This window comes from Lampetra planeri, chromosome 16 (assembly GCF_965212315.1).
Source record: "Lampetra planeri chromosome 16, kcLamPlan1.2.h2, whole genome shotgun sequence".
NCBI lineage: Eukaryota > Metazoa > Chordata > Hyperoartia > Petromyzontiformes > Petromyzontidae > Lampetra > Lampetra planeri.
Window position 1 is genome coordinate 10939094 of NC_136122.1, and position 25390 is coordinate 10964483.

At 43.1% G+C, this 25390-nt stretch overlaps 2 protein-coding genes across 7 annotated transcripts in view; one reads left to right on the forward strand and one right to left on the reverse strand.

Moving 5' to 3' along the window:
- Window positions 1-5857: 5857 nt before the first annotated feature.
- On the forward strand, window positions 5858-11161 carry LOC144723119 (follitropin subunit beta-like). The gene is made up of 3 exons (XM_078601708.1): window positions 5858-5976; window positions 6614-6776; window positions 9804-11161. Exons 1-3 carry the CDS (start codon window positions 5858-5860, stop codon window positions 10092-10094), a joined length of 573 nt encoding a protein of 190 aa, XP_078457834.1. The 3' UTR covers window positions 10095-11161.
- Window positions 11162-14627: 3466 nt separating this feature from the next.
- LOC144723035 (neuron navigator 2-like) overlaps window positions 14628-25390 on the reverse strand; it is a 137822-nt gene continuing 127059 nt past the window's right edge. For 5 of the 6 annotated variants that reach the window (XM_078601563.1, XM_078601566.1, XM_078601565.1 and 2 more), the window contains 6 exons: window positions 24963-25117; window positions 22363-22434; window positions 21140-21336; window positions 20375-20493; window positions 16879-17082; window positions 14628-16159 (listed from right to left, as the gene is read on the reverse strand). In XM_078601563.1, coding sequence (XP_078457689.1) covers window positions 16109-16159; window positions 16879-17082; window positions 20375-20493; window positions 21140-21336; window positions 22363-22434; window positions 24963-25117 — 798 coding nt within the window. In that variant the 3' untranslated portion in view covers window positions 14628-16108. Of the gene's footprint in view, window positions 16160-16878; window positions 17083-19501; window positions 20132-20374; window positions 20494-21139; window positions 21337-22362; window positions 22435-24962; window positions 25118-25390 lie in introns of those variants that run through there. The other variant, XM_078601567.1, reaches the window with a different exon arrangement.

Genomic DNA, 25390 nt, shown 5'->3' on the forward strand with positions numbered 1-25390 from the left:
CTGTTGGAGCTTTTAACAGACAACGGGACAAGAAGTCACAGCTAATCGAGTCACTAATCTTCCTCAAGAGATGCCGTGACAATCCATCTGTTTGGCATACTTCGGCGATTGTTTTTTCGCTGTGGTTATCCCCACCTGATGACGGACGCTTGTGTTGTCCCCGAAACGTCGTGATTTAATTGAGTTATTTTTATTTCATTTTAAATTTTATGATTATTTTTATTTTCACCTACGTCACTTTACCGAAAGAACCAAAGAGTATGGATCCTTGCGGTCATGAAAACTTCAAATCTAGAACACACAACATGTGAAGACGCCCCTTGCAGGCGGTGTGGCGACCCTCGCACTGATGACATACCTGTCAACCCCTTACCAGTGCCTACCTTAACACATTCCTGCCTACCTTATTACAGACCAATTCAGACCTTATTGGTCACCCAGTGTCATTATACATCTCAACGGTCATCCTACAAAGTTCCATCACAAGGGAGAAACACAAACAAATCGACACATTTTTTGCCCGGATTGATACGGCTGTGCGCCGTATGGACCTAAAAACTAAATTTCCCTGTACAAAAATACAGAAAAACCGTATGAGTTGACAGGTGATGTCTTATCGGCGAAAGTGCCCCACCTCCCTCGCTCTAAAAATGAGTGAAGAACACTGCTCTACACCTAGAGGAGCTCGCAAGCTACCTCGAGTGGAAGGGGTCTTCCACCAGCATTGGTGCGACCAATCAAATTGAGAAATCCAGGCAGCTGCCTGTCGTGCCGTTTCGCTTTGTGCGACTTTTTTTTTTTGGAAACGCATCTACTACAGCCGCATAAAGCGATTGAGACCTGCAAATATTGACTTCGCGATAAAGGTGAGTGCTCGGCCAGTAAGCAGTACAGCAGCGAGACAACGGGGTTGGTGTTCCATGGTCCTGATGGGGAGGACATGGTCAACCTGAAGATCAATGTTGACGCTTTTCTATGGGGTGAGCACCCCAAAAGCAAAACTACTTTAAAATTTAGCTTTGTTCGTATGGAATCACCTTGACGCCACAGCGAGTGGACGATGCTGTCACGTCTAATCATGACAGCACGGATGTCCCCCTCTCGACTGAGAATCCTCGCCGTTTACCATCTCGTTCGCGTCATTTATTTTGTGTTTGTCGATTTGCTTAATGAAGCTAAACGTAACGCGATTATGCGATTATATAATGTGCGCATGATTTGCACGTGGAAAAAAAACCGGTCTTCACGCGAGGTGGCTTGAGGTCCCGTGGCATTTAGACGGTACACGTATATCTAAATTGTATAAAATTGCATAAAAAGGAAGAACATTGTACTTACAGTGTATATTTAAATAATAATTGTATCGTATAATCGCATTGTGTGAACTGGTCTAATAGTAGTAATGCATAATTATTCGTTTTCTATATAGTAGTTGCTTTTATACCGAGGCGTCTCAGAGCACTTTACCTGCGATTAGCGACAGACATACACCTCTGATTACAGTGTGTAACAATTTAGTTTGTTCCGCATGGGTAGTAAGTGTTATTTCCTAATTGCTTATGCCTCATAAGTACAGGTAATGGCTATTATTCCCAACAAACTTTGCTTTTATGACCAGGACAGAGATATTTTGAAATTTACCTATTTTCAATGAGAAAACGGGCGAATTTGTGTCTTTTCTTTCACATAAAGTCATACAAAACAACATGAATCAAAATTAACATGTATTTATACTACTAAAGTATAAATACACGGTTGGTTACGTACGGTGCAAAAGAAGTCCAACACATACGGTGCATACAACACATGGACCTTATTATATTCGTGGGTCATGGAAACCCGTGGAGATGGGGGGAAGTCTGGACATGCTGAGATATTAAAATAAAAAAGCCATTTCTATGGTACTGGCACTCGTATGCACTGTTCTGGGTTTTTTTCAGTTGCATCCCTCCAACAACAATCGCTGATTTTGTTTTGAAAACATGTTAGAGATGTTTTTTTCTTTGCTCACATTTCACCTTTACCGCAACTTGGCAGCCTTTATTTGTCCAGTTCTTTGGTCCTCGGCTCACGCACACACGTGCCACTTGAAAATTTAAAGTAGGTCCATCAAATCATCAACACGTTTCATCATTTACAATGACAATAATTCGACATTTGCGAGGCGCATTTCATCCGTAGATCAAGGTGCACATGAATGGCGACCATCTCCTCTCGAAGTGCATGAGAGCACCTGATGCTTTGGAGAACACTTTCAGACAAGCTCCACAATATATGTTTATTGTAGTCACGGCCAGTGGCGGCTCCTGCAAAATCTCTCAGGGGGGGCAAATGTCTGGATGATTGATAAGGATAAGGTCCACCCATGCAATGGATAAATTAACAGCTTAAGCATGTAAAGGCAACTTCACTTCTTTAATATTAATGAAAAATAAAGTGACTCTTACAATACATCTTGTTTGTTTCTATACTCACTATTAAAACAAACCACTCAAGTTTCTTTTATTAAAGATTCCACTAGGTGGCGACAAATTATATTGTTGGATGAAACGTGCTTACGTATGATGACGTAAGCACGTATGATGACGTAAGCACGTTAGGGCGAGCCCTCCCGGAAGCCATAGAGAATGCATTGCAGCGCCCCCGTTCGAAAAAAAACATCTTTGAATGTAAGTCTATGGGACCACTCGGGGCGATTCTCAGCTGGAGGGAAATCGCCCAAAAAGAGGCGGTACTCCACAGAACGTAGCATGACGCTGATTGGACTATATCCAGAGGCACAGTGACGGCTAGCGTGACTCTGTGGTTGAATGACATTGGTGGTGCGTCGCCCAATCGCCCTAATGAAGAAACCGCCCCTGGTCACGGCAATGAGACGTAACGCCATCTTACGGCAATATAAATCCATACTCTATGAGACCTCGTTTACCAGTGGCAAAATATAGTGATACGTTTTTACCATTTCAACTGGTACGAAAACTGATACCTTTATACAAGGCATCATGTTTGCAATAACCACAACACAAGCAGTCAAAATGCAAACAAAAATAAACAACTCTGATAATGATAATTGTTTTTTACCCTTCTATCTGGCAACAAAACTGACACCTTTTTACAAGGAGTCATGTTTGCATAGACCACAATACCTGCAGTCATAATGCAAACAAAAAACATAACTCTGATAATGTGCACTGTCCTTGAAGTTGATTGGTCCACACCCGAGACAGCTTTCCTTAAAGCCTAGTCTCACATGGGTTGGACCAGATTATCAGAGTTATGTTTTTTGTTTGCATTATGACTGCAGGTATTGTGGTCTATGCAAACATGACTCCTTGTAAAAAAAGGTGTCAGTTTTGTTGCCAGATAGAAGAGTACAAAAACAATTATCATATTTTTTACTGGCAAATGAGGTTCCAATGGTGTAAACTCTGATAATAATAATGATATGCACTGTCCTTGAAGTTGATTGGTCCACACCCGAGACAGTTTTTCTTAGAGCCTAGTCTCCATTGGTGTTGGACCAGATGACGCCAAAAGGCGTACGCCAACTTCAAGGACAGTGCATATCATTATCAGAGTTTTTTTTTGTTTGCATTTTGACTGCTTGTGTTGTGGTTATTGCAAACATGATGTCTTGTATAAAGGTGTCAGTTTTTGTACCAGTTGAAAGGGTAAAAACCTATCACTATACATCCATACTCTTTGGTTCTTTCCGTAAAGTCACGTAGGTAGAAATCCAGGAGTGATAATTTTTGGTTCGATCAATTTACAGCCAACACCTGGCGACTACCAGCTCCGTAGTTCATTTATGCATTTAAAATGTCAGTCAAAGCTCCCTAAATCTGTTGTCATAGGTATTGCAATGTAATATGAGGGTTCCTGCGTTATCACGTGATACGATAACCCTACCAAATTTCACAAAACGTCAATCGTGTTATCAGTTTCCCACAGCTTTGCGTTCCTGAAAGGTGCGACGACGAATATCGGAAACGATGTGAATCAAAGCGATGTACAGGGGAAGTAGTGGGTGGTGGTGGTGGTGGAGGCGAAGCATGAGAGACGACGGATAACGAGAAAGGATGAACGATGTTGTCAGCGACGTAGGTGCGGGTTGATAAAGTGACGATGAATTTTGAGAAACGACGCGAAAAGGGGAAGAAGTGTATCGGGGAATTACTGTAATTCTCCTTCTTGGTTTTTTCGGTAAAGTCACGTAGAAGGGAAGTAATAAAATAATAAAAATAAAACATAATAAAATGAAACAATTCTCACGACGTTTCGGCCACAACGCAAGCAGCCGTCCTCAGGTGAAGAATGAGACTTCAAGCTAGGAACTTACATATAAGCTGGGTTGGGGGTGGTAGAAGAGCGCCTTAACAAAAAGAATGTGCATATCAAGATGAGTTTAGCATATACATGGGAAATGCGCAGGGGGCGGGGGGGCTTCAAAGTCATACCATGCCCACGCACTATGCAGGATCAAGAGCACCAAGGGGGGGTGCAGGGATTAGCATTAACAAAGGAAAGGAATGCCAATGATATGTAGCTGCAGTAACTAAACAACACCGTAGAAAACTAAGGTATAAACTACATACAAAGACTAGATTATAAACTGCATAGCACCATCAGTATACTTACTATACTCTACAATAAGCTGAGTTACTAACGGCAAGTAATACATTACAATACTACGTCGTAAAAGTGATATAATAAGCTTCCATCTAAACTTTATTCTCTTACATCAACCGAGCATATACCGTACTATATACTGCCATAGATAAACCCAACATTAAATTATATACTGTATTGCAATAAACCACATTTCAACATAACACTGTAATTCTATTTTTAATCGGTATTGTATTGCTGTTGTGCTTTTCTGTACTTCTAGTATCAATAAACGTTACTTTAAAACAATGCTCGCCTGCAGTTCACTCAACATCGCCTGATGTGCATAACCATTTCGATATATGGACGTTATAGTGCACAACGTTGTCAAGTGCTGCACGTAAAACGATTCAGTCAATTATTGCGGAAGAAATCTGGAATATGGACGAGGAAAAATTTGCAATGTGAAATTAAGGTTAAGATTTACTTTATTCGCGATGTTTATGGAGTAAAAGCGCATTTGTCCGTCTGCGAGACAGTCACAGCAACTGTGGTTTTTGTCAAAGTGTTGTGCTTTCATTTTGACTGCGAGGAAACAAGAGACCTATGCACTTGATGATGAGATATGTGCAACATCTGACCTTTTCACGAACCTTTTTGTGCGTGTGTTTAGTTTGTTGTCTTTCCCTCGCACCTCCGATTCGCACAATTGGCTACGTGCGGTGCGAAAGAAGTTCAACATGCATACGTACAAAGTGGACGTGCAGGAAAATCAACAGCCAATTCAGGAGCGAGATTGACTTCATTGTAACGGGCACATCATAGAATGTCAGAGGTGTCGGTCCTTAACAAATTAAAATAAAGGCATCGATCACAAACTTGTGCAATGCTAATCGAATTTCAACAAACACAACAGTCAAGCACAGTCAATTTGAGGCCCAAAAAACCCACGACAGTTAACATCAAAACCTATGCCAGAAGGTAGGTGAATTAGTTGTTGTAAGATTATAATCAGTCATTACTTTCCCCGAGTCGCTTTCTGTTGTTCTAAACACGTCACTTCAGTTTTGGCACCACAGGCTGAAAGAAAACTCTCTGCTCGGCGATATTTAATCACATAAAAGATCACCTTTTATTTTCCATTTCAGTATATGTTTTTTTTTAAATTACAGCCTTGCCGTGCCAGAAGCTGACAATGTGCCAAGATGTGATTAACACATATATTTATAATAGCAGCCTAAACCCAACCATGATCAGCGGCTCCAAGTATATAAGACCCACGTTCGCCCTGCGTTCAGTCTCTCTGCACTCAGCCCATTCATTCATTCACAGATCAACAGCAACTCTGCACCCACTCCAAAACAAAAGGTAACGTGACAGTACCGCCGTAAGCATGTTTCCAAGCGTAGTCGGTAAGTGAGTATTCATACATACATACATCCACACACATTACTCTGAGATATATGTTACATAACGGCATGCATTACGTACCTAACATGTTTTTCTCCATAACATTTCTCGATTTTTTTTGAATGACTGAAGAAAGAATATTTCATTTGAGCAATTATTTTGGTCATTGGTACTATCGGCTATTTCAAGGCATCTAGCTAGCGTGGAAGAGTAGGCCTCGGCTATAGAGCTACGTCTAATAGACGTTCATTTGCCCAGCAGTACCGTAAGCAAGCAATTGCAGGGCTGCACCTTTACCTGCGCTGTAATAAACGGCGACATCACTGCAACTGCACACAGATCATTGTGTGTCTGTGTATTCTCTACACCGATGCTGAGGCTCCTTCCTAGATCGACTCAGCATTAAATGAGTATTTTAGTGCGGTGTGTAAACATCGGCACTGTGGAGAGACAAACGCGGCCGGGGCACGGTTCTGACCACACCACCCACGTCTTGCGCAATCATCATTGTCTTTCTCTCGCACAAAAATCATCGCGATCCGCGCACAAAAAACAAACCTCTGCCATCACTTTTAAAACCGGCATGTCGTTTCAGGATGGGTCCCCTTCAGCTGTTCCAACTGGCTCTGTGGCTCGAGGTGGTTTCCTCCAACTCGTTGTGCAAGCTGCACAACACCACCATAGCGTTGGAGAAGAGCGGCTGCGACGAGTGTCTTTACATCAACACTACCGTCTGCAGTGGCTACTGCTACACCTGGGTAAGGGCCCCCCGTGGATTCTCTCTTCTTCAGCTCGAGGAAGTTGAATGGCTAAAGTTACGCGTTCAATTACGATCGTGTCCTCTGGTGGACTTACCGATGCATTTTTTGTCGTATTCTCCGGATTATAAGCTGCTGCGGAAAGTAAGAAGCGCGCTTAAACGTTCGCGCGCCCCGGTATCAGTAGAGCTGTACACTTCTATATTCTTGGTTCTTTCGGTAAAGTCACGTAGAAGGGAAATAATAAAATAATAAAAGATGCAGCCCTGTAATAAAATAATAAAAAAATATTTTTTATTATAATAAAAATATTTATATTTTTATTATAATAAAAATATTTATTATAATAAAAAATATATTTTATTTTATTATTTCCCTCCTACGTGACTTTACTGAAAGAACCAAGAATATGAATCCCTGCAGTCACGAAAGCTTTAAATCAAAATAGGTACACTTCTGTTAACACATACACGTACGCATAGCGCTAGCGGATCATAAAATGCAGCCGAAATGTTGTGAATGGGGCGCCTTACAATCCGGAGAATATGCCGGTTGTTGAAGCAAGCAGTGAGGTTGGTTTGAATTACTGAATACTTAACGACGCCTTTGTATTTGGAGTAATTTTCAAAGGGGAGAGTCAAAGATAACACCACGGTTGCGGGCCGAGGAAGTAGAAAAGGGAGGGAAAGCAATGGTGGGACATGGAGTCAGGGGAAAATATAATTTGAGTTTTGGAAGGGTTGATGGACATAAAGTGGCATCACGTCCAAGTCTGGATATAAACCGGGCAGGGTGAGATGCGGTGGGCGAAGGCAGGGGAGCAAAGGGAGGACAAGAGAAGAAAATGTGGATGTCATCTGCGAAGAAATGATGGGGGAAGTGCAGTGAAGAAATGAAAGATGCAAGTGGTGAAATGTAGAAAGAAAAGTAGGGGATCGAGAACAGATCCTTGGGGAACGCCAACAGTGAAGGGGGCTGGGGGGGGAAATGGTTGAATAAGACCGCAGAGGTGCGCAGAGAGAGATAGGACTGTAGCCAGGGAAGTGGTGTGCCGGAGATACCGAGAGAGAGTAAAGAGTCGGATTGTCAACCGTGTAAAAAATCTGAGGACAGATCGAGGAGTATAAGAATAGAAGAGAGAGAAAGAGACCAGCATGAGCAGAGTTAGCAAGGTGATTCTGAACCGAAAGAAGAGCCTTTGCGGTTGAATGAGTAAAGTCACGTAGAAGGAAAAGAATAAAATAATAACATATATATTTTTTATAATTAAAATATTAAAATATTTTTAAAAATCATAAAATATTTTTTATTATAATAAAAATAACAGATTGGAATTGTGGGTAGAGAGAGAGTTAGAAGATACGTAGTGAGTAAGACGAGAGTGTGCCAGGCGTTCTAAGAGTTTGGAGAAATAGGGGAGAAGGGATATAGGGCAGCAGTTGGCAGGAGAGGTAGCAAGGGAAGATGTTTTGAGGAGCGGTACATTAATGGATGACTTATCGTTTATTTGTATGTTAGTTTGTTGTCCTTCCCTGCACCTCCGAAAAGCACGGTTGGCTACATACGGTGCGAAAGAAGTTCAACATGCATACACGGGATGCACAAATTTCAAGTCATTTTTCATTTCGTAATAAATATTTCCATAATTTTCATTAATTTCCAATTCCTTCTTTTTTTAAAGCACATCTTACATGAGCTCTCACTGTCTTATATGACCGTGTATAGTGCTGCATAATCCCAACGTTAAATACAATCACCAATCTAATCGGTTTGTATAAGCAGAGATCACTCAGCTCTGGGTCTCCACATATAAATACGAATAGAACGTATTGGCGGTACATAAGTGCGCCGTATAACAAAAAAAGCAAACATTTCGCAATCATTGTTTATCTTGCGGAGTGGTGCGGTCAAAATCAGTTCTCGTGACGTCCAAGCAGTCGCAAGACGAACGCTGCGAGCGTCTGAACACGAAGCTTCACAGTCTGTTGCCGTAGAGCCTGGTGACGATTGGCTGCTCAGTGTTCCAAAGGCAGATTTGACTCATCGTGCCCGAGACTTGGCCGCACGGTTCCTCGATTCTATGGACCCAAATCAACTGTCAATTTCGATTTAAAGCTTTCGTGACTGCAGTGATTCATCTTCTTGGTTCTTTCGGTAAAAGCACGTAGAAGGGAAGTAATAAAATAATAAAAATAAAACATAATAAAACAATTCTCACGACGTTTCGGCCACAACGCAAGGTGAAAACCAGGTCTGTCGCCTCGACAGACCTGGTTTTCACCTGAGGACGGCTGCTTGCGTTGTGGCCGAAACGTCGTGAGAATTGTTTTATTATGTTTTATTTTTATTATTTTATTACTTCCCTTCTACGTGACTTTACCGAAATAACCAAGAAGATCAACTGTCAATATTGACCTTTTTTTTTTAAACAAGTCTCAGTAGGCTGAATACATGTTCAAATCGCGATAAATTTGGCAACAGAGTCAATTGAAGACTGATTAACATATTTGCTTATTCAAATGTTGATTTTAGACTGTTTTATGAGGACCGGTGTGTTATGCTGCATCGGTGTACCGCCAATACGTTAAATTATTTTTCATGTCAGTCTATTGGCTTTTAAGACCAAAATAAACAAACAGCATTTGTTTAAGAAGTCAAATTATTCACCGGTTTCATCAGCATGCCGGCTTGTTAAACACATTCTGTTGGATTGCCAGATTGTATTGGTAAGAGCATTCCATATACATTATAGGACACTGTTTAACGCAACAATCAAGATAATGTGTGTATACGGAAATCGGTTTACTTAATTATGTATTCCTGTACTTGCCTACCACTCCGTTATTATTATTTGACCATGGGTTATGATCAGTTATAGGCGCGACGTGTCCTGCCCAAGTCCACTACTTGTCTTCGCAGTTTTGAATGATGCACCGCACCGTTAGCATATGATTAACCTGCTGCACATATTCATCGATTCAAACGTTCACCTCTCAAAAAGCTTGCCCCGATCGCTTCTTTCCACAGCAACTGATCGGGCACAATATGAGGAAGATTGCCCAGGAGGTGTGCACGTACACGGATGTGGGCTACGAGACCGTGACCCTGCACGGCTGTGACCCCGGCGTTGACCCGACCCTCTACTACCCGGTGGCGCTCAGCTGCCACTGCAGCCAGTGCCAGACCGACACCACCGACTGCACGGAGCGCAGCTTGAGACCCGACTACTGCAGCCACCCGAGCCAGATCAAGGGGCCACCGCTTGGAGTCGATCTGACCAACGAAACCGTGCCAGCTGCGGGCAGTGACCGGGTTTAAGAAGAGGTTTAACGGAGAGTTTATGGGGTGGGGGGGGTGTGCTGCTAAATTGTCTAAACTCGAGGAATGTGATCGACTGGCATTGAGTTTTTAGTGTTTACGATAGAGCCAGATTTAAATCATGATCTCTTCATGTGAGCTTTATGTGGCTATTCCGTGTGTGTGTATGTGCTTTCATTTAGCCATTGGTTTGAATACAGGCTCCGCACTTTTTAGCCAGGTCAAATTATTTTGCAGGCTTACAAAGTCTAACCCTAATGTATGTAATGGTAAGAAAATTATGTGCCGATAAATGTTTGTGAGGCTATATAAAGTAATAGCAACGAGACAACCAACACCAATTAAGAAACGATTTTGTTGAATGAACTAGCAACCCAGAATTGTAACAATTCTTCACATTGTGTGGGAGGGTGTGTGTGTGAATCGTTATGCTCTGGAAAAAAACACCCAAAACCTATGCCCGGTGCCAATAAAGTTAAACAAATCTGGCGCACCAACCCGATTATAAGACGCACGCACCCAAGTGCATGCTATGCGGGTGAATAATAGAAGCTTTCCAAATGACACATCTTACATTTAAGGGGCAATGTTGGCAGTGGTATTATGGCATGAGCACACAAAGCACATTTCCACCACCACCAGTGTCTTTGGTAGTGTTTCAGTGGTAGAAATATATATTGTTATGTGCTTGGCCGTTTGAAGGAGTGTGTTGCCGTTGTTATAGCTATTACTATTTTCCGAAGCATTTTCTTTTAATGTTCCCTCACTGACAAATATTGATAACACATTTGCTGTACTCTTACACAATGGCTAATTACTTTCGCGAAGGCCTCTTGACTGCTTTCCAAGTCGATGTAGTTCAGTGTTGTCATGGATTGTTGTAAAAGTTCCACTTTCCAACAGTGAAAATAATTTCTAACCACTGTAATCCAAGTCTCATGAATTCAGCAGCACTTGAGTCAAGCGTAAATTTTACTTTAAAGCTTCCAAAAAGAGTACTATCGTTGTGCATCACCCCACAGGAAAACAATATTGGAATGTTGCAAATAATAAACGTCTTAACGTTGCATATTGGTGTTGATGTTTCTTCGTGGAGGCGGTCCACCCTGTCCCTCTCCTCCCATCGTGGATCCTTGCGAGGGGGGGGACAGTTTAGCGAAATAGACAACAAAAAAAGTTCGGAGGAGATGAGTACATACATCTCAACGCCTTATCAGTATCTACCTTATTACAGACTATTTTACACCTTATTGGTCCCCCCGTGCCCTTATAAATCTTGTAGTTCATCCTACAAAGTCCCATCACAAGGGAGAAACGCAAACAATTAGATAAAAACATGTTTTTGCCCGGATTGAAACGGCTGTACGCCGTATGGACCTAAACAGCCAATTTCCCTGTACAAGAAGACGGGGCAAACCGCATGGGTTGACAGGTCGGTGAGTAGGAAGTCTGCGCTGCGTTCTGTCCTCTGGAGAAATGGGGCGACTCCACAACAACTGAGCACCACGGGGGGGGGGGGGGGGGTGTGAAACGTCGGAACTTTATTTCAATGCGCTCTTCTGAAAGGGTAGTTACGTATTTGCAAACAGCGATCAGAAACACCCTCCCACGGTCACAACACCCATCTCAATTCCCCTGCCCATGGGATTGAGCGCCAGCGTTGATATTCCAGACCCAATTATTATAAGTATTTTATACCTTGAAATCAACTTTAAATATCAAAGTCTGAATTGTTCATATCTTCATTACCGCCAATAACTCAATCAACAGTCAACTGACATTGCCGAGTTCCTGTAAGTCTATTGACATTACAGTGATATAAATTTAACAGTTATATTTTATTGGAGCTAATGTAAAATAAAGCTGTGTACGTGGGGGTCGGGGTCCAATCGCTGATCACCGTTAACCTTCACTTAGAATACAAAACACGCATCTGGCGATCCCGGAGTTATTACAGATGTGACACGTGATAGAAAAAAAAAGTTTCTTCGATTCGCATACGTTGCAGAGTGCACAATTATACACGTGATTCATTGCAGGTGAGCCTACACCGGCTATATTTACTTGAAATCGACACAAAGGGCTCGAAAGACACACAAACAACCGCACCGCAGACCATGTTGTGATGATCACAAATGACACGCCCCAAGCTGTCAACTTTTTTTTTACATTTTTTTTATTATTTCAGGACCAGTTAGGGTTTACCTACTCGCACTGCACGAGTACAATAATGAACCATAGCGTAATGCTGCGCGATACGTAACAGTAAGTACAGAATGAATATGCTAGTAGTGATAACGAGCCGACAAGAGTTCACCTTCTTAGGGAGCCGTGAAGCATGTTACGGACACGTGCCGTGCGATCCACAACACACACACACACAAGGTCTCTGCCAAGCCTCCGCTAGCTCATAACAGCTCTACAGCAAGGAATCAATGAACGTTAAGGTTGGACTTGGCTGTTGTTATTTCTTTCCCCATCCGATAGCGACGATTTTTCTGTTATTTTTGCCGTTGAAAGTATCGAGTCGGCCGTTATACTGACTTCCAAAAGCCAAAAAACCAGGGCTTAATTTCAGCTGGAGAGATGTTCAGGGGGCTGAGCTCCAGAAAATATTCTCACACACCTCCACCTCGACACGCCACGGTCAATAACACCCCTTCAGTGTGGCTACAACGAAGTCATGTTCCACCTCCCAGTCGACCATCGGGTCGGAAAATATTCAGTGAGAAATTAAGCCCTGGGCCCCCTCCCCCCCCCCAATCACTAGCCCCCCACTAACCCACCCCCCATTAACCCCCCACTTGTGGTGTTCCGTCACAGAGCACTCGGACATGCTTTTAAGAGAGTGCCTTCATCAGTGTAAACATGACAATGAAACATGTCTGGACGAGTGAGCGATAAGAACGAACAAATCATAAACAATCATTACCCTCGGTGGTGTTTTGCTGAGCGCGGTACCGACCAGTGGCCGGCGTGGCATTGTTGCAATAACAAAATATTTCGCTAAAGCTGTTTCATTAAAACTGCCGAGATACAGATTATAAAAGTAGGCAACGATGTTGAAGTATATCCACCAATGGACTCTGGAAAGAAAGATATCCAATTGAAACATCTGATTAAAATTAATGTCGATGATGCAGTCACTGGTTTTACAAAAAAAAAGTTTTAAGTCATCATTTAAATCCATCGGTAGAGATTTCGTGTCAGATTTTAAGTCGTATTTTTTTTATTTGATTGAATATCAGTCGGCCATTGCGCTGCATTTGTCTCCTGCATGAAGCGCTGTGCATATCTTTTTTTTACAGCTGCCAAGACTGAGTTAAATGAAAGGCGCTATTCAAAAGTTCGACATCATCATCACCGTCATTATTAATATGACAGTGTCACGCCTGTCCGTAAAGACACGGTTGCAGGAGTATTATGTGTTGTTAAGGGTTTATTGAATGCAATACCAGGTGAATTCTGAGCATTGCATTGTGACGAAGCAATAAATAGCATAAACTACTGGGACATTACTAGCATGAGGAATAAAACAGGCCCATAACAAACATACCACAGTACAAAATACTAAAGTCTTGCCTAAAATGCAAGAGTTATTGATTTATTTCATTTTTATAGTTTTTTTTAAGTTTACGGTTTTTTTTCTTTAGCACTGGAAAGGTTTTAAATTAGCCTTCGGACACAGGTACAGTGAGTGTAACGCACTCAATGGAAATTAAGAAAATTGTACAAAAAACCTCTTTGCAGTGCCATTTGAATGCGAAGTAAAAATGCTACTCGTTGCCTTTGTTCAATAACAAAAAAAAAGATTGTTTAAGAACTCGGCTACCGTGTGTACAGGCCAAACAAACCGCATGTCCAATGGTAAGAATGTGAACATCGGGTGAAAGTAACAGACATTAGGAGTGCTAAAGCCAGTTTACGTTTGCGTTTCCACGTACGTCTCTTGTGCGCGTGTATATGTACACGTGTGCGTCGCAGGGAGCGTTGGCACAGTTGTTGTGGCACTGCGCTACACACCTCGTGACCTGTTTATGATTCCCAACCACGGATGATATCAGTGACAAAGTGGTATTTGAACATGTCATGGGCTTTCCATAGGTCTAATTCAGCCTTGAATGAGTACCAGTTGCATCGTGTAAACATCGGTAATAGAGGGACAAAGACGGCCCATCATGACACTGGCTACACCACTGCCGTGCGTGCCGTGCTCGCCTCAAAAGAAACTCACTAAAAGCACGTGGTCCAATCGTCAAATTGACCAAGGGGTTTTTTTGTGCTGGGAAAATTGTGGCATAATAATCCGTGCGCTCCAATATTATGTATGAACCTCGAAACTTGGTTTCGATATGTGGACATCTGTTGCCTCGGTCTGGAAACCCCCAAACCGAACACGGTGCAGTCAACATCAGTTCTGGGAAGATAAAAATGGTCAGGCATGATGCTGGCCCAAGCATTGTCACCTGTGCCATGCTGGCTTTAATGAGTGTTCGCTAACAGTACTTGGCCCAGCATTCTTTGTCTCGTGTGTGTGTGTGCTTGTTTGTGTATGTGCGCAATTGTGCATGTGTGCCCACTTGAAAATTGATTTGCACGTAATGGTGTTAGACCGGTGAATGAGTTACAAAGAGTACTTGTATTATATAATCTCTAAAAAAAACCCACACCACACATTTCATAGCACCTGTATAATGACTATGGCTTGGTGTGGCACAATCTGTATTCAAAAGCACCTGCCTTACCTGAAACTAAGCAATACTGTATAATGCACAATGTACACGCGCGCACACACACACACAAACGGACAGAAACACACCCCTTATAAAATATAAAAAAATAACGTCGTAATATAAAAAAAATCATTTAGTAAATAAATAAAGAGTCATACAATCATATTGATAAATGCACTGGAAAGGTGTGTTTGTTTGGCCTGGTAGCAATACTAACTCGACTACAGCCCACTCTTCCTTACGTGTGGTTATTTAATAGTCCGCTGACGTCGTCACAAACTTAAGACGTGAAACACGAAGAGTGCCCGGGACCCTTTCTGGTGTGTGCATGTGCTTAGTCACCTCAAGCTTCGTTACCTCGAGGTTTGTTACCACAAGCTTGGTAACCTCAAGCGAAGGCATATTATTAGTTTAAGCACCAATCTTGTGAATTTGCCGAGTTGGAGCAAACACCATCGCCGGTGCACAACTTTAAATCAAATTTCTGTTACTTTCCTCGCACAGTATATATATCTTGTGTTCCTAATATGGTAATAAATTAATATAAGGTAATTCTTTTTTTTATTATTACTATTTTTAAACCTTTTTAGTCTAAAGTGCAGTAAATCATCTCCAAACTTTGTCTTATGTACAATAACAACAATGTTTTGTATTTGTTTTACTTTCAAGAGGAACAGTTTTGGGCTTTTTAAGTAGCAACTTTTTTTGTTACCCTTTCAAACACTCTTAACGTTGCTGACAACAAGAGTTACAGATCACTACCTTCCACCCGACAAGTCACTTTATTGTAGCACCTCTTCACAAAGTGACAGACTTCAGAGCATTACTCGCTCTTTGTGGGGTATCTGGCATTAACACCGCGTGATTAAACTGCATCAGGCACAGTGGCCAAACCTTCCTTCGTGTGTGGCCGCACGAGATCGTTCCGTTGACACAAGCCAAATGAACACGTGTGTGTGTGTGTGCATTTTCTGTGAGATTTTGTTTTTTTTGCCCTCTTTTTTAAAGGTATCTCAAAACGACGCAATTACAGAGAGAACTGAGGTGCCAACATTTCCCCCCCCCCCCCGCTCTCTGTGCAACAGAAGCGAACAATTTTGGCCGTTTGCGGTCGCCGATTTTGCACTTTTTTTGTTTGTTGCGACGGCATCAAGGTCACCGGGCCACTCGGCAACGAGGCCGGGCGGTCACCTTGCGGATCTCCGGGTCAGCCACGGAGCGGCTGGCATCGCCCGTCGCACACACGCACGCATGTAGCCACGTGCGCGCCCACGCACGCGCCTAGCTCTGGGAGCTGTCGGCAGCCTCCTTCAGCTTCAGCAGCATATTCATCTGCAAGGAAAGGAGGGAGGAGGGAGAGAACATGAACGCACTCCTTTGCCGCACGCTGCCGATGGTCGGCGACGGCGCTGCCGTTAGCGACGCGCTGCTGCTGCTGCTGGGATTCATCGGCTGAGATCGATTCGCGCGCTCGCGATGAATTGTTCACGTGAGGTGAAATAATTTACAATTCGTGAAACGTTTCTAAATGTACACGTGCGGTCTTTTGTCAATCCACTGCTCAATGAGTCGTTCGGTTTATTTTGCAACGGGTAAAACCCACTGGGCAATAAATGATCATTATCAATGGGGGAGTGCCTCCCCCCTCTGTCGTGCAGGTCATAGAGGTTATTTGCTTCACTACGCTGGTCAACGCGGATTAGTGAAGATGGGCAGCATAATTTTGATTTGAAGCTTTCGTGACTGGGCAGCATAGATGAGGGACATAAAAGCACAGGAAAACAAGGATTTTATCACGCTGCCCTCTGCTGCTCAAAATATTATCCAATTACACTCACATGTTGCTTATGAGTTGCAAGCGAGGACGGAGTGCGCACACGTGCAAGCGTTGAATCGTGACCGATTGTTCAAGTGCGCACACCGCATTGCAATCAACCGAGCCGTACATGTGCCCTATCGTCGTGGTGTGAACGAGCGCGCAAGTTAGCACCGCGCCCACGCGCACGGCCGTCGAGCCGTGAGCGAGCGAGCGCGCGAGCGACCTCACTCACAAGAGGGTCTGCGGTGGGCCCGCTGGGCGGCGTGGGCTTGGGGAGGCTTGCGTGGTTGTCGCATTGCGGGACGTCGTAGCCCGCGTCCTCGGGACGCAGCCGAGCGAGGAGCGGCGCCTCGTGGCGCCCGGGACCGGCCGCCCACGGGTACATGTCGAGCACCCACTGCGTGGGGTCCTCCCACGCGCCCCGCTTGCCGTACATCTGCAAAGACAAGTGCATATATTTTTTTTCCCTTCACATTTAGAAGCAACGTGCATTTTGATTGTTTGGCTACTATATATTCCCACGTGATGAGCCACTTCGTTGAGCTATCATTCTCAAACAGAGCTATATATCTTCTTGGTTCTTTCGGTAAAGTCACGTAGAAGGGAAATAATAAAATAATACAAATATAACAGTTTAACACGTAGGCTTTCGCGACCAATATTGTTCATAATCAACGATTTTTGGGTTTAGATCGCGTTACTTATAAATGTGTCGTAACCCTCCACCACCCGACACGGCCAATCAGTAAAAAAAAAAAGTGTCACGTTGACAAAAGACAAATAGTTCACTGCTTTAGCCCACCGGTGTGTTGAAGCGTGAAACCACAACATTTACAATTTGAGTACGACGTTTCGCTGGTAATTGCATCCAGCATCATCGGGCAATTCGCCAGAATGGTGAGGCTCTGCTGTGTCTCCCGTTCTTATATAGAGCAGCAGCAGGGTGACGTCATCATTAACTCATCAGTGCAAAGATTTGAGGGGGGGTTATTGTAATTATATACTTGATTAGTAATAAGGCTATTGTTACGATGCGAGTTGTAGATTAGTAATCATTTGAAATGTGTTCTATTGTGATTATGCTACATTAATAATCAGTTAGTGCTTGTTTCCCTTATAAGGAATTGTAATGCATCTTATTTAATAATACGCTTCCAGGCCGCACTAAGCCTGTAGCTGTCTGAGCGATTAAAGTTATTTCTGTTTCTCTCAATCTCAATGGATTCTCTAATTAGTCTTTGCCAGTAGTAACTAGTTTTACACAACACTTCAACGTTGTCAAAATCAATTGAGTGTCCCTGTTGGCAAGCATGTTCTGCCACTGCCGACAGTTGTGTTTGCGATAGTTTAATATTTCTCTGGTGTTCTTTTAGTCTTACACTAACGTTACGCCCTGTCTGTCCAATATAGCATCTGCCACATACACAATTAATCCGATATACACCTTCTGTTGATAATTTAGGTAATTCGTCTTTAGTGCACGTTACTAGTTGTTGAATTTTGTGTACTGTACCAAATCTTACTGTAATGTTTTGCTTTTGCAAAACACGGGCTAATTTGTCAGTTACTCCTGAGATAAATGGTATTTGTATTGTTTTAATAATCTGATCGCTTTCAGCAGTGTTGCTTTGCGATCGTGATTTGGCATTTAGTGCTCTTTTAATTTGAGCATTATTGTAGCCATTCTGTCTTAGTGCTTCTTTAACATGTTTAATCTCTCTCACTAGACTTTCATCATCTGACACTGTTTTAGCCCGATGTATGAGCGTCTTGATTAGAGAGGATTTCTGAGCTGGGTGATGATGCGATTTCGCATTCAGATAGGCATCAGTGTGCGTTTGCTTTCTGTAAACGCTGTGTGTTATTTTACCATTTAGGCCATGCCCAAGTAAAATATCCAGGAACGGGAGTGTGTTATTCACCTCCATTTCCATGGTGAACTGAATGGCCGGGTTTTGTGCATTGAGATGATTTAGAAAATCGTTAAGTGTATCTTTACCATGTGGCCAGACAACCAAAGTGTCATCCACATATCTAAACCAAAAGGATGGTTTTAATGTGTTCGAGGCAAGTGCTCTGGTTTCAAAGTTTTCCATGTACAAATTTGCTATAGCAGGAGATAAAGGAGAGCCCATTGCTGCTCCCTCCCTTTGTTTAAAGAATTCACCTCTCCATAAGAAGTAAGTGTTATTTAAACAATGGTCAGCGAGTTTCGGAATATCTTTTGGTAAATCTGTATTCTTTACCAGTGTATCAAGTAATTTAAGCGACTCGCTCACTGGAACCTTAGTGAATAGCGAAATCACATCAAAACTCACCAAAATATCATTAGGGTTAAGTTTAATATCTTTGATCATATTCACAAGATGTTCTGAATTTCTTATGAATGATGATGTCCTACCGATGTAGGGCTGTATTTGTTTAGTTACATATTTTGCTAATTTATATGTGGCAGAGCCAATTGTACTGACTATGGGTCGTAAAGGGATGCCGATTTTATGGATCTTTGGTAGCCCATACAGTCTAGGTGGTTTTGAAGCCCTTGGCTTAATTAGGAATTGCTCATTTTTTGGGATTAATGAATTTGCAATGATTGCAGTAGTCTTACGTTCCAGAGTATTAGTTGGATCTCGTTTAATTTTAATGTAGGTACTTTCCTCTAATAAATCTTTAATTTTATTATCATAATCGGCTCGTGACATCACTACAGTAGTGCGGCCCTTATCAGCTGCTAGGATTTGAATATCTTTATTTAGACGAAGCTCTCTTAAGGCTTTTGCCTCGTTCGAGCTAATATTTACTTTCGGTATTTTACTATTCTCAATTATTTTGGCAACCTCGTGTCTAGTCATCTCTGCCTCATTATGTGGAAGGAGTCTTACTGCTGATTCTACCTCAGCAATTATCTCATCCACTGGAATTGTGCGTGGGGTAACGGCAAAGTTAAGGCCTTTAGAAAGGACAGAAATCATGTCAGTGGTTAAATTAGTGTTAGTCAAGTTCATTACGGTTTTGTTTTTAAATTGTTCGTTTTTAATAGGGATTTGTTTATTGTAAAGTCTAGAAAATTTGTTAATTTGGTTAGCATTTGTTAGATTAAACACATTATCAGCCGATTGTTGTGTTATAGTATCGATTATATTCCAATCATGCATGGACACACTATTGCTTATATTTAAATGTAAATGCTTTAGCGATTCAGAAATGCTGGATAATTCACTCCTGTTGTGTTGTATTCTCTCTATTAATAATAATTCGCTAGCTTTGTGTAGTATTTTGTTAGCTTAAGAATATTTTATGTGATGTGTTATTTTAACTGCGTTTGGTATTACCTTCGAATCTCTGCACCTTTTGAGGAACGCCAATGAAGATATCAATTTCATCCGCTTAAAAATCGTTGATTATGAACAAATATAACATAATAAAATCATTCTCACGACGTTTCGGCCACAACGCAAGCAGCCGTCCGCAGGTGAAGAACAGGTCTGTCGGAAAGACAGCATCTGAATGAACACCACCAGGCTTGGAAGCGTATATTTAAGCTGGTTTGGAGGGGGAAGAGGGCCTTGACAAAGGAATTTGCATATCAAGAGAAATTTAGCATATTTATGGGAAATGCAGATATGGAATTAGTCACTACTTGTGGAATGCGTAGGAGAGCTATATAGTTTCAGTGTGTCTTACCTGGTAAAATAAAAAATTAAGTTTAACTTTAAATGGTTTCATACCTGCAGCCCAGTCCTCACGGCCTCGCACAGGAAGGGAAGCAGCGAGCGGTTCCAGAGATCGACGAACCACACCCGCGACTCGGACACGTCCATTGGGCAGGACAGGAAGAGGTGGGGGCCTGCAAGCGTGCACACGCAGCCACCGCCGATTCAGACACTCGCACATCGACTGATGTTACCATTGATCCCCCAACGCCGCGAGTCTGCAAAGGGGATTACGAAACCAGAGACGATAATTAATTGTGACGTCGGGCTTTAACAACCTTTCGGCAAAAAAATATTTACTTAAAAAAAATGTGGATAAGAGGAATTCGGTACGAGGAAACAATTATTGACAAAAATTATGAATGAAAGAGTAAAGTAGAAGATGCTTACGGTGTGGAGTGTAGGTTTGTATGGAGTAGAAATGTGCACAGTGACAAAGGACAAAGTACTACGGTTGGAATCGTTCGAGATGCAATTATGGAGGAGGGTGCGGAGAGTGAGCTGGACAGACAAGAAGAGCAGTGAAGACATTTAGAATGACATCGGCGAAAGAAGAATGGTAATGGAAGTCTTCGCAATAAAAGACCGAATGAATTTGACACATTCTACGAGGGCACAGTTTGATGAATGAGGACGTCGCAGAAGGAACAATTGAAGGGAAAAGAATAATAGCAGTTCTACCCCAGTGCTCCAGCTCCTGCCCTCAGGGAACCTCTGGGCGTACGTAGCCGGCTAATCGGAGGTGCTGCTGGCGACGACGGCGGCGGCGACGGCACTCACCGACAGACACGCCTCCGGGCCCGTGGCTCTCCAGGAAGCGGTTGAGGTGGCGCCACAGCTTGGGGATCCACTCGATCACCTTGACGAGGTTCGAGTTGCGTGTGGCCGTATCCACCTCGGCCTCGACGAGGCGCCGTCGCAGGAAGCGTCCCAGGAAGCCCTTGACGGGCTCGACCTGGCTGCCGTGCAGCACAAACCTGGCGGTGCACGGACACGGCGCACGCGTTCTCGGGGGCGCACGGATGCACGTTCCCCCCCCCCCCTCGTGTAGCCTTTGTCTTTAAACTTTATATTTGGAGAGCTCCTCAGCTCGAGGTACCTCGCGAAGTTTAAAAGCGGTAACAAAATTAGAGCGATTTGGACGGCAAGGGCGTGCAAAGGGCCGAGAAATGAGTGATCGTAACAGAGGGCGCGTGGGGGTGATGAAGGGCTATAGGAGAGAGACTGGAAGGAGTGAAGGGGTAGGAAGAGGAAGGGAATGGGCTATGGAAAAGAGGTGAGTTTTAAGAGAGGAATGGAACAAGCTGTTGGAACAAGTGCTGTTCGCGATCACCTACGAAGGCCGGCAAGGCACAAGAGAGAGTGGGGTGTGCCCAGTATCATGCCCCCGCTGTCTCCCAGTGCTGATGTTTGCACACCAAACCTGGTGCTCGCTTAAGGCTGAGTTAACATAGGAGAGGCCCAGGACCAGTTGAGATAATTGCCACCGTTGTTAGCCATGGATGGAGAATCGACCTCGGGTGGATGGGTTCATAGTGCACAGAGGTAACCATTACACCACTGCTCCCCACATGCAGGCCTGCACATGTGTACACAAGATGGTGGCGATGGTGACAGCAGTGATGGTAGTGATGATGATAGTATAGGTCAGTGGTTTTCAATCTTCTTTGGCTACTGTGTACCTCTTGTTGAAGTTGAGTACCCCTAACCCAACATAGTTCTGATAAATGTATGAATAATGAACATCAATAATTTAATAATGTAAGTCTAAGATCCATTTATAAATCATCTCACGTACCCCCTGGGACATTGCCCACATATCAGCAGGCGGTCCTCCATACCCTCCGGTTGAGAAGCATTTGTATAAGTGACCATGTTACGACAGAACTGGTAGTGATGTGAATAGCGAAAGTGGTGGTCGTGATGGTGACAATGCTGATGATGGGAGTGATGATAGCGGTCACGGTGATGATAATGTTCGTGATGATGGAGTGAGGCCACACCTGACGTTGGGATGCAACTTCACGTCGGGAGTTGCCGATGTAACTTGCTCGAAGATTCCAATCAAGTAGGGACTGGTGCAGTAAAAAAAAACACAAATTGATTAAGCAAAAACCCTTACAACCACTCAAGAGCAGACAAAAGAAAACGCCAGTCGAAACCGGCTGAGCATTGCAGCAAGTAATTGTTTTTTTCCAACGTCAGAAAATATTACGAGGAAACACAAACCGTGCCTTTGTAGAACTGCACGCATGCATTGTCATTACCAGCCACTCAGGTAGTTGGAGGGAGATCCTGTTACTGTCTGAGCATAACAGCACAGATGTCCCATCCCAATTTCAAATCCTAGCTGCTGTTTACCGTCTTGTTTGCGCGGCTTCTCAAGTTTTTTTATTCTATTTTGTACTTGATTCTACGTACGTACGTAGAACTTGTGCCGCACTCCGTGCATAGCCAACCGTGCAAATTGTGCAAAAATTGTCTTCACTTCATTAACCGATACCTAAACATGAGCAAATCATTAGCACGTAATTTTCAAACACACACACACGCAATTTTTATTTTAGCACACGCAAAAATGTGGTGCCCCCCCCCCCGCATTGTGAGCGTTGCCACTGGGTTTAAATAATTGAATCGATGGATTATTACATGCGGTGTCTTGAGGTGGGAAACTATTTTTTTTATTTTTCCAGGTAAGGTCCACTGAGCTGTAAAGATCTTTTTAAAAAGCGACCTGGCCACAAATAATAGCTGAAGAAAGTGGCTTATCATGTGGAAATGTATAGCAGCCACGTACTCTAAACGCTTGTTCCTAAATGTGGAGGGAAAACTGGAGAAGCTGGAGAAAAATCCATGGTGAGAGAGACACGCAAACTCGAAATACACAGGCGTCAGGGAACAGGGGTCGGGATCACACCCACGACCTCCTGTATACCAGGCGAGTTAGTTAACATCTCACCACCGTGGTGCCCCTGCTATATTTAAAAGCTATATAAATCCAATTTGTATTGCATTGCATACACAGGCATGATATGTTATGGAGATTCGTCGAGGCTTTCCCGGGTACACAGGGATATAATAAATGTAAAAAATGTGTGCAGCTCCAGGTTAGCTCTTACACAAATCCAATGTATATCATATGGCATAATTGCATTATACAAGAATTAATTATTTTAGACTGCATTGAGAAAGACTCTATGGGGCACAATGAATTAACATCGTCATCATTAGCTACGGTCTATTCACTGCTGGATAAATGCCACTCTTGGCCATCACCATCTATTACGGTCTTGCGATGCCACAATCCATCTGGCCGCTGTCCATAAGCTAAGCTAACTGCTCCATCTCCGCAATGATCGCCCTCCCAGGCATGGTCCAAATATGTCTCTCCAATAATAATTTTCCTTTATTTATTCTCGGCTCAACTTTGCAGCCTTCTTTCTTAAATTGATGTATAACAAGATGTTTGTTTAACTGCTCCTTGCAGCTTTGAACTGATTCAATCAGACCGATGTATTTTGCAAAACTGAGCCAACAAAACAGACCATCCCAGATACTGGATGCTTAATTGGCTCAATCCATTAAACTAATGAACAAAAACGGTTATTGCCACGATTAGAGTATTGCTGTATATAGTTTCAGCTCGGGGAGAGTTGAAAACGAGGACGTGAGCACGGACAAATTGTCATAGCCTCATCATTCTTGCCAAGGACAAGGTTTTATGGCTAGGGTTATAACTAGTGTCAGGGCTAATGTAATAATTGGAATATTGTTCTGGTTACTGATAAGGTTGTGGCCTTCATTATATAATAGTATGAGTATTTATGTGGTTAGGTCTTATAGTTAGGACCACAGCTAAAGCTAGACCAATTGTCTCAATGATGCTTGAAATTTTTCACGTCAAAAGTTACCAGAGATATGGCCAGGATTTGGGATAGGGTTAAGGTTAGAGCTTGACTTTCAGGCTAGGGTTATGGATGAGGGCTAGGCTCACACAATCACGTGGCACTTTCTCGTGTTTAAGGACGGCGTCGTGACTAAGCGGAAGGGAATTTGTCGCTGTTCGCAGAGGTTTGTGGTTCATGCCCAGCGGGTACCCTGATTAACGCCGTGGGTGTATTAACCAAAAAAATGTGCCGTCTGCTTCACAGTGGATGTACAAGATCCTGTGAATTTATTCTAAAGGGAGTAAGGCAATGTGTGCTGACATCAGGCTCCATCTTCTTGGTTCTTTCGGTAAAGTCACGTTGAAGGGAAGTAATAAAATAATAAAAATAAAACATAATAAAACAATTCTCACGACGTTTCGGCCACAACGCAAGCAGCCGTCCTCAGGTGAAAACCAGAAAACCAGGTCTGCGTTGTGGCCGAAACGTCGTGAGAATTATTTTATTATGTTTTATTTTTATTATTTTATTACTTCCCTTCTACGTGACTTTACCGAAAGAACCAAGAAGATGAATCCCTGCAGTCACGAAAGCTTTAAATCGAAATATTCCTACTTTCGTTCAGTGATTGGCGTCTTGCATCGGGCTCGCGTTGGGTTTTAATTTTAAAAAAATATATAAAAAAACAATATCAGAGTAATATTATTGAGACTCACAACACGTGGTGCTGGCAGTTGATGGCGGGAGTGAGCAAATCGCCGGGCTGGCCGGCCTCCTGCAACCCGTCGAGGATGATGACGCGCGGCACGTCACCTATCTCCAGGCCGCCGCTGCACAGCTCCGCCAGGTCCACTAGGTACTGGCGGATCTCCTGTCGCGTGAGCGAGCGAGGTTAGAAGAAGAAGAGGAACAGGAGGCAGAGGGGAGGGAGGGAGACGTGCGGGGCGGGGGGGGTTAGTTCGGCGGCATGGGACGACAGCCCTGTGCTAACAAGAGTAATGATCTTCTTGGTTCTTTCGGTAAAATCACGTAGAAGGGAAATAATAAAATAATAAAAATAAAACATAATAAAATGCAATTCTCACGACGTTTCGGCCACAATGCAAGCAGCCGTCCTCAGGTGAAGAACAGGTCTGTTGGAAAG